The sequence below is a fragment of the Triticum aestivum genome, chromosome 2A, assembly GCF_018294505.1.
Source record: "Triticum aestivum cultivar Chinese Spring chromosome 2A, IWGSC CS RefSeq v2.1, whole genome shotgun sequence".
Lineage (NCBI taxonomy): Eukaryota > Viridiplantae > Streptophyta > Magnoliopsida > Poales > Poaceae > Triticum > Triticum aestivum.
The window spans coordinates 626,219,829-626,229,711 of NC_057797.1; the positions used below are offsets into that span (position 1 = coordinate 626,219,829).

General features: G+C 46.2%; 2 protein-coding genes across 2 annotated transcripts; one reads left to right on the forward strand and one right to left on the reverse strand.

Moving 5' to 3' along the window:
- Positions 1 to 408: 408 nt before the first annotated feature.
- LOC123189865 (vegetative cell wall protein gp1) lies at positions 409 to 1,283 on the forward strand. The gene has a single exon (XM_044602380.1). The coding sequence runs from the start codon at positions 470 to 472 to the stop codon at positions 998 to 1,000; it is 531 nt and encodes a 176-aa protein (XP_044458315.1). The 5' UTR covers positions 409 to 469; the 3' UTR covers positions 1,001 to 1,283.
- A 52-nt stretch (positions 1,284 to 1,335) lies between these two features.
- On the reverse strand, positions 1,336 to 7,696 carry LOC123189864 (IAA-amino acid hydrolase ILR1-like 5). Its single transcript, XM_044602379.1, has 5 exons — positions 7,328 to 7,696; positions 6,858 to 6,983; positions 5,967 to 6,281; positions 2,099 to 2,227; positions 1,336 to 1,871 (listed from the first exon to the last, which is right to left on the reverse strand). The coding sequence occupies exons 1-5, from the start codon at positions 7,667 to 7,669 to the stop codon at positions 1,470 to 1,472; spliced, it is 1,314 nt and encodes a 437-aa protein (XP_044458314.1). The 5' UTR covers positions 7,670 to 7,696; the 3' UTR covers positions 1,336 to 1,469.
- Positions 7,697 to 9,883: the final 2,187 nt, after the last annotated feature.

The following is a 9,883-nucleotide window of genomic DNA, read 5'->3' on the forward strand; positions in this document are numbered from 1 at the left end:
ATCAGTGTGGGTAGTCTAAGAAAAATATTCTTTTTAATCCCGATCATATACTGGAAGCTGTGGGAGGTGTTTTGCAAGTTTGCATCTCAAATACTTGACCAAATACCTGAAAAGCTCAGTTTAGGCCAATCGTTGGCAAACCAATCTGATGCGCAGGCATTACTTTCGAACCAGTAGGGAGTTGAACTAACTGACGACATTGAGTCACAGTGCGTGTCACTACGTCAAGTCAACACCACCTCCTCATCAAAGTGGCCTGACCATCACCAACTCCAAACAGAACAGAAGCCGCTTTACTTAGTCTGGCCAACCACCAACCTAATCACACGCCGATCTCCTGATCATGCTAGATGCTACCCCGCATAAATATGCATGCACGAATCCTGTTGTCTGCAGCAAGCAAGCTGAGAACCAATCCTGCACCCAGTTACCCAGAAATCTGAGAGAACACTGCCCACAGCTTCCTGAAATGGCTGTCAGCACTGGTAGCTTCTTGGCCATTGCCATGGCCCTCGCTCTCCTTAGTGGCGACATGGCCCACGCCGGCCGCCTCCTGGCCGACACCACGGAGGCAGCAGCGCCCGCTGCAACGCCTGCCGCTGTCCCAGGCATCCCCGCGCCGAAGCCGCCCGTGCCCACCATGCCTACAATGCCACCAGTGCCAACCGTGCCCGCGGTCACCACACCGCAGGTCACAGTGCCCCCGATGCCAGCCGTGCCCGCGCTCGCCGTTCCCCAGTTCACGGTACCCCCCATGACGGCCGTGCCCGCGATCACCGTGTCCCAGGTCACGTTGCCGCCCATGCCGGCCGTCCCTGCGGTCACCGTGCCCAAGGTCACGTTGCCGCCCATGCCCGCAGTTGTTGTGCCGAAGGTGACGATGCCGCCAATGCCTGCAATTCCATCCATCTCCATACCCAAGGTGGCATTGCCTCCGATGCCTTCCATTCCCACTGTGAACGTGCCGATGCCAACCCTTGCGCCACCTCCTTCAGCATAGGCACGAACCAGAGCACCGGGAGCGAGAATCTACAATGCTGGCTCAATGATTTTGGCAATGTTTACTTGATCATTTGATTTTGGCCATTTACCGTTCGCCGGCTTGTTTACATTGTGCGGTTCCTATTTTGTTTTTGTTTTTGTTTTTGTGTTTGTGTTTGTGTAGTAGTACTATTGGGCTTGTCAATGGCCATCTCTTTTTCTTTCTCTTTGTACTGAGTTTTTACAACGAACATGTATGTCATTTTTATCACATTTATGTCAGACATACTGTTATGTACTTATTGAGCATTAGCCCGCCATGTGGGGTCTAACTCCAACAAATCTGCCTTCTGATGAATATGCATTTGAGCCTGATGAATATGCATTTGAGCCTTGAAAAGTTGAACACAAGTAGGAGTACGTGCACAACTAGACTTGGAACATCTTTGACATACATTTATACATTCAAATCGTCCAAACGAAGAGCATTACAGCGAATGCACGCTTCCATCTTCATTTTGAGTGGAACGCCCAGAAAGATACATTTCTGCGGTGGCAGTATGCAATGCAGCTCCAATTGGAAGGACATCCTCATCGACGAAGAAATGCGGGTTGTGAGCAGAGTGGACCGAACCGACATTTTCATTTCTAATACCGATACCAAACATAACACCAGGAACTAACTGTTGGTAGAATGCAAAGTCTTCCCCTGCCATGATCTTCTCTCCGGGCTTCACCTTGTCTGGCCCAAGCAAACTTCTGCCCACATTCTCTACATGCTGGTGCAGTCTCTTATCATTGACGACGGCAGGATACATTGGGTGGGAGGGAGCCCCCAATATCTCCGTAACTCCCGTGCACCTATGTACAGCTGCCTGCCCTTCTACTACCTGGAACAAGTAAGAGCATTTATTCAGGATGATACAGTTTGCGTCGTACCGATAGTAAAGCTGTCTAATAAGCATGTCCTGATGTCTAAGTCCGACTCTTCAGAGAATGCACACAAGGTGCTCCTAGTGATATGAAGCGCTCTCCTCACAGAAAAACAAAATTGAAGGTACCGGTGATTGCAGCACACCAATATTATCATCACATCAAATTGTGCCATAATGCTAACCTCCTTAAGCCTTTTCTGTAGCCGATAAAGTCCTTCAGTAGTGAGGCTCCTCAAAGTACCTCCAAATTCAACAACTGGAGGTGTGGCATCAACAGAGTTCCCACCTTTAATATAGGTGACAGAGAGCACCTGAAGAAAAAATAGACAGATCAACCCAAACATGTTAATGTTATGGGCTGTATGGCAGAGCAAAATTGCGGTCAACATCATATAGAAACACGTGCTGCTCCTAAGGTAGGTTAGTTGAATGTATGCGGATATACTAACTGACTGAAGACATCCAGTGGAATGGACTGTAGAACACTTGACTGATGCTACAAACATGCATCAAAATGCGTATCACATCCTTAGCCAAGCTGTTGATTTCCCATAGCAAATCATCACTAGAGTAGCCTTTCAGGTGCCTACTCAATATGTTTAATATGCTCAAAGTTATGAAATAACTTGGTTACATTCGTAGGCTAATACTTAATCCAGACTAAAACAAATGCAGCTTTACAATGTAAGCCCTTGCATTACATCGAGATGGGGTCAACCATGTAGGACCGTAGGAGCACTTGTACAAAGGAGAAACTAGAGTAAAATAAAAGCGCGGTCCTAATTCTTTTCTGAAAGTGTCACTTGAGTCCTAATTCTTTCAAAATGCATATCTGCGTCCCAAATCTTTTTAAGTTGTTCATCCGAGGTCCTAATCCCGTCTGACCGTCGCTGACCAGTGCCACGTCGCTTTGACCAGTCCACGTCAACACCAGAGGGCCCAGGCGGGATAACGACCGGCCGTGAATATTTGCAGTCCCTCTTCCTCTTCCCCACCCCTCTCCATCTCCCTGTCTGGCGAGAACAGGGCGATTGACGGCGGCGGCTCTGCTCCAGTGAGAAGAGGGGTTCGTTGCCGGCTGTTGTCCGGCGACGGCGACACTAGGATGGCACCACATCTACAGCGACCCGGAGATCCTCCTCCGCGATATGGTAAGTTCTCGTAACCCTAATCCCAATCCTACTGTTTAGTTCCCCTTCTCATTTAGGCAGAATCAATGACCGAATCCTTTGCAATGTAGGACCACAAGAGGAGCTTTTCAGTGTAGAAATCAATTATGATGCTTTTTTTTGCGGATTTGGCAAGTCGAAGTCATATGTTGATGGCAAAGATGCTGTGTTCGATGGATGTGAAGTAGATACATGGTCTCCTCTCTGGCTCACTGATTTTATGAAACAATTAGAATATAGTGACCAATCGAAGTACATTTTGTATTGGTTGCTCCCTGGAAAGAATCTAGCTGATGGTCTCCGGATTGTGGACTGCGACACTGACACATTGCACATGACAGCAGTTGTCCCAAAATTTCAGTATTTTCAGTTATTTGTCGACCATAAAGATATGACATTTGACAATGCAATTGATGACATTCATGTTAGTGGTACACCTGATCTTCCTGCTGTACTAAGCCCTAAGTCTCCTCAGTTTAATACTCCCTGCGTCCCAAAATAAGTGTCTCAACTTTGTACTAACTTTAGTGCAAAGTTCTACTAAGCTTGAGACACTTATTTTGGGACGGAGGGAATACTGAAATTAGGGGCAGTCCTAGGTTTAAGGTTAAAGCTCAGAAAGGCAATCTCAACTAGTGTCATGGAGGCAGCAACAATGTAGGCAGTAGCAGTGTTCCACAATGGCACAAAGTGTTGGACATGAGCTCAGAAGAAGCAGGAGAAAGCTTGTGGTAGAAGAAGAAATTTGCAATGAAAAAGACAGTGACAGTGATGACAGTGATGACAGTGAGTGGGATTCAGACTGGGTTGACTCTGACAATGAAGTAGGTAAAGATGATGATGATCTTTATGAAGAATAGGTGGATGACAAATTTGAGCAGAAGAAAAAGAAGAAATACAAATTGGAGCAGGACAGTAACTATGAATCTGATGAGCTGCAAGAGTTGCAAGATTCAGAGCTTGAAGAGAGTGATTCAGCAGAAGAAGTGGAAGTAGTTGATGCTCAAGGAAGGAAAACAAGGAAGAAGAAAGTGAAGCTCAAAAGGTGGAGGCCAGAGAACATGAAAGAAGTGAATTTTCACATAGGCATGGTGTTCTTGACAGTGACTGAACTGAGGGCAGCAATTCAAGAGTACATTGTGAAACAAAGAGTGCAAATACAGTACATTAAAAATGATAAGCAGAGGGTTAGGGCAGGCTGTGTTCGTGACTGTCCCTGGTTCTTATTTGCTGCACCTGATAGCAGGACAAAATCTTGGGTTGTGAAGAAGTATGTGGGAGAACATACATGTGAAAGAGAGTGGGCACTGAAGCAATTCACAGCAAAATATCTGGCTGGCAGGCATGTGGAGACATTCAGAGCAGATGAGAAGATGTCAATGCAAAAGATGGAGTTTTTGAGAACTGTTACATGTCATTGGATGCATTCAAGAGAGGTTTCTTACTTGCTTGCAGGCCAATTATATGCATTGATGGGTGCCACATTAAGAACAAGTATGGTGGAGTGATGTTAACAGCTGTTGGAGTTGATCCCAATGATTGTATCTTTCCCATTGCAATTGCCATAGTTGAAGTAGAAATAATGTTACATGGAAGTGGTTTCTAAACACATTGAAGGAGGATCTAAACATACAGAACACAGCACCATGGACACTTATGAGTGATAGGCAGAAGGTACAATACTGTAGCATTTCATATATCATACTGTACCATTTCTTTTGTCAGACTGTAGCATTTCATATATAGCATTTCATATATCATTTGTTTTCTATACTCTGTGTATGTAGGGGTTGATCAATGCTGTCAATGCATTGTTTCCTGATGCACAACATATATTTTGTGTGGGGCATCTGCATCAAAACTTTGCAAAGAACTGGAAAGGTGATGTTTTCAAGAATAAGTTGTGGCAAATTGCAAGAGCTACATATGAGGCAGACTGGAAGAAATACATGCAAGAGATGAAAGAGCTGGACCAGGGGGCATTTGAGTACTTGGATGCAATTGACCCAAGGCAGTGGTGCAAGGCCTATTTCCAAGAACTCCCAAAATGTGATTTGCTTCTGAATAATAGTTGTGAAGTGTTTAACAAGTAAGTACTAACTATAGCATTTGCTTCTTAACTGTAGCATCTCATTTCTCTTAACTGTAGCACTTCAGTTTTCTTAATAGTAGCATTTTATTTGTTGCCACTATAGATACATACTTGATGCTAGAGAACTGCCCATTGTGACTGCTCTTAAGAAGATAAAGGACCAGAGAGAGGGAGAGAGCGAGCAGAAGACTTAGGGACTGGGGAATGAGGAAAGCATAAACTCCAGGGGTCACATTGCTTAAATTCCCAACCGCCATCCGCGGGAAATCTCCCGCGTGGGCCCTCGAATTGATGTGGCGGCGGTCAAAGCGCCACGCGAGCTGGTCAGCGGCCGTCAGACGGGATTAGGACCTCGCGTGAACAACTTAGAAAGATTTAGGACCCAGATATGCATTTTGAAAGAATTAGGACCCAAGTGAACACTTTCAGAAAAGAATTAGGACCGCGCTTGCATTTTACTCAAGAAACTATTAGCATTTGTTTCCTTCAACTGATACACTACCATAAGCAACAGGGGAGAATACTTGAACAAAAGGGCTCCCACCCATCTAAGCCCCTAATAACATGTATACGAGCAAGATTCACTCTCTTTTTTTGCGATACGTGCTCTGTTTTGTGACTGCAATAACATGTATACGAGCAAGATTTTTGGCATGATCCACTGTGTTTCCGTGCGACATAGACTTTTGTTTGTTGGAATGATCCATTGGGTTTTCGTTACACTTCTGTATAACATGTTTGAAGAAAAACAGCAAAGCAAAGTAGTATCGCTATAGGGCAATGGCGTACTTGGCTGTGAAGAGGATCATCTTCTCTTGAAGTGAGCTGTTGCAGGGACAGGATGGTAAATGCTGCAGCAACGATAGGGTCCACATTTAAGTGTGGGGTTTCAGCCTTCCCGGTTTTACCTTCTATTTTCACTACATAGAAACATACAGCTGCTTGTGTTGGTCCTGCGTGAGCAGCTATTACACCTGTTGGCATCCGATAATCGATATGCATTGCAAATATAGCTTCAACACCATCAAGAACACCTTCTTCTATCATATGCGATGCACCAGCACCACCCTCCTCAGCAGGTTGAAAAAGGAGTCTCACCGTTCCCTTCGTCATAGAAGACAAATAATAAATAATGAGTATGTATGTTCCATGCAAAAATAATAATAATAATGAGCATACATGTTAATCTCTGTAACTTCTGACAATTTCCGATTTAGTTGTCAGTCTACTTTTTTGAGGGAATGGTCATCCTACTTAGCTGAGCGGTTTTTTCCCCGACAAAGGGTGGATTCTATTCACTCAAAATGAAGTATAAGGGGATACAAACACAATGAGCACACACCCTGCCTCTGCATAGATAGGATGCACACAGCCAACACCAACACACACCAAAAAAAAATCACACCGGCAACTAGCAAAGTCAAACAATGACCGAAGCTATGCCATGGTATCTAACTATTCATTACCATCATGCAATGACTCACACAATGCAAAGGAAAAGCATTGGGGTTGTATTCTTTTTTGAACAAACAACAAGAGAATTAGCAAATGTCATGTGATAACATAAAACTGGAGAGCCTACATAGGAGGATCAAGTATTTTGTCTGACGACCTCGCACAAACACAACTGAAGTACTAAATTCCGTGAAATTTAGAGCAGAACTATAAGCAAGCACCCACCTTAAGCTGATCCTTGCGCTCATGAAGCAATTTTGCCGCTCCCAGGAGCATCGCTGTGTGCACATCATGACCACAGGCGTGCATTACACCATCAACTCTGCTCTTATGCTCCCACTCCACCAATTCCTGCCATCCCAAGAACGCAACCAACAAAATGTGATCCCTCCAACAAAGAATATCATTCACAACCGACAGAATGTGATCATACGAGCAAACTAATAACAAGCGTCAGTCACATTATTTACAGCAAACTAATCATGCAAGCATGATCAGTAGTACCGCTCCAGAAATTCATAATTTCATACTCCCCGAGACACCAGTTCCCAACTTCCCATTGACTGCTGCCATTCAGCGCCAACACCGGCCAGATTACCGGAGTAGCACCAAAGGGGAAGGACACCTTGGACCTTGCGCCAGACCATAAGAGCAGCATCTGAGCCTCAGATTCTGAGGGGAAGAGGGGAACGGACCTGGATGGGTAGGGCATCCATGTCGGCGCGGAGGGCGACGATCGGGGGCATGCCCGAGCCAACATCAGCGACGACGCCGGTGCCGGCAACGGCGCGGGCGGTAACCCCTAGCCGCTCTAGCCCCTCGCGGACGAGGGCGCTGGTGCGGTGCTCATGGAAGGCGAGCTCCGGGTGGGCGTGGATGCGCCGGCGCACGCCGATAATCCACTCTCGCTCGCCCTCGGCGCGCCGAAGTAGCTCCTGCGCGTACTCCGCCGAGGCGGTGGAGAGGAGGAGGAGGAGAACGAAGAGGCAGGGGAGACGAGTGGCCATGGTCAAGTGGAAGGTGGGGCAAGCTTTCATTGACGGAGCGGCGTCTGTCTCTTTTACTTCGTAGTATGATTTACAATGAACGTGTTAGTGTGCCGTTTTTATAACATTTATACCCAAGTTTAAGAAAAATACTACTCCCTCCGTAATGAAATATAAAAGCGTTTAGATCACTACTCTCTTATATATTTTTCACAGAGGGAGTAACATTTATACGTAAAACGGTTTTCGCCATGTTTTATAAATAAAACAATCACCAAAGAGTACATGTGTCTCACCTCTGGAAGCTTAAAGTGTCGCCCAAAGTACGTGTGTTTTGGTGGCGAGCAATGAGAGGGATTCTCCCTGTTGAGAGTACATTGAGGTATCGACATATGTCAACAAACAGCAAGTGCAAACTCTGTCTCGGTGAGAAGAAAAATCTGATGCAGGCCCTACTGAACTGCTCCCATGCCAAGAGGTTTTGGGATGCAGCGCCGGATTGGTTGGATGTTAAACGGCCAAATTTGCATTCCCTTACATGGCGAAAGGATATTCTGTGTGACCCTATGTTTTCAGAAGCTGACAGGGCAAAGATGATATCGATCATGTGGTCGATTTGGACTTCCAGAAATAACATTACACATGAAAAAGGAGACCTCAACCCGGTTCAGTCGATGAAGCATATTCGGGAACATTTGGCATTGCTTGATCTTCCAAGGGAGCATACCCGCACCTTGCCGGGTTATGGGTGGCGTCCACCTGATGAGGGGTGGATAAAAATCAATACTGATGGAAGTATTGTCATGCAAGCGCGTCGAGCTGGAGTTGGAGGGGTGGCTAAATCATCTATTGCTCTGCAAGCTGCCCGGTGCAAGCCGTATACAGGTATTACAGACCGGCTTATTGCTGAAGCACTTGCTGTTCGTGACCGAGTCATTTTTGCAAAGCTTCGAGGCTATGATAGAGTTGTCATGGAGACAGATTGTATGGAGATCGTTGATCTCTGGAACTCGCGCCATGTTCATCGAGCTGTGGTGGCGCCTATCTTGACCGAAATTGGGGAGCACGCTTCTAGTTTCTCTTTGTTTTTTGTTCAACATGTTCATAGGTCAGCAAACTTTTCTGCCCATCATTGTGCAAAGCAAGCTAGCACTTTGGAGGTTACAGATTGTTGGCTAGATATCACCCCTAGTTTTCTTGTAACTAGTGAAAGGATCGATATAGTTGACTAGAGGGAGGGTGAATAGGCAACTGACAATTGCATCAAGGTAGGTTGTCTAGATATGCAACTATGTGAGCAACCTATATGATGCCAACAAGCACGCAAGCAAGCAAGGGATACAACACAATATAAGCTTGCACAAGTAAAGGTAAGATATAACCAAGAGTGGAGCCGGTGGAGACGAGGGTGTGTTACCGAAATTCCTTCCCTTTGAGAGGAAGTACGTATCCGTTGGAGCGGTGTGGAGGCACAATGCTCCCCAAGAAGCCACTAAGGCCACCGTATTCTCCTCACGCCCTCACACAATGCGAGATGTCGTGATTCCACTATTGGTGCCCTTGGAGGCGGCTACCGAACCTTTACAAACAAGGTTGGGGCAATCTCCACAACTTAATCGGAGGCTCCCAATAACACCATGAAGCTTCACCATAATGAAATATGGCTCCGCGGTGACCTCAACCGTCTAGGGTGCTCAAACACCCAAGAGTAACAAGATTCGCATGGGATTAGTGGGGAATCAAATCTCTCTGGGTGGAAGTGTAGATCAGGGCATTCTCACCCAATTAATCCCTAGAAAATCAATAAATTTGATTGCCTAGGGAGAGAGATCGGGCGAAAATGGAGCTTTGAGTAACAATGGAGCTTGGGGAGAGAAGAGGTGGTCAACTTGGGGAAAAGACCCCCTCTATATAGTGTGGGAAAAGATCCAACCGCTACCCACTTATTCAGCCCGTGACATGCGGTACTACCGCAAAGACACACGGTACTACCGCAAGAGCTTGCGGTACTACCACGCGCGCGGCAGAGACCAGACGAGGCCCTGTTGCGTATAGCTACGAGCGGTAGAACTGCCGAAGCGGTACTACCGCGCGCCCTTGCGGTACTACCGCAAGGCAGGGTTCAAGTGGGCTGGGAAGGCACGGACTAATAAAATTACATCCGTGGCTACTTCCGCTGAGTTTCGGTCTGTGCAAAAATCCGGCACGCTACTACCGCTCGCAGGGAGCGGTACTACTGCGTAGGGCGCGGAAATAAAAAATTAC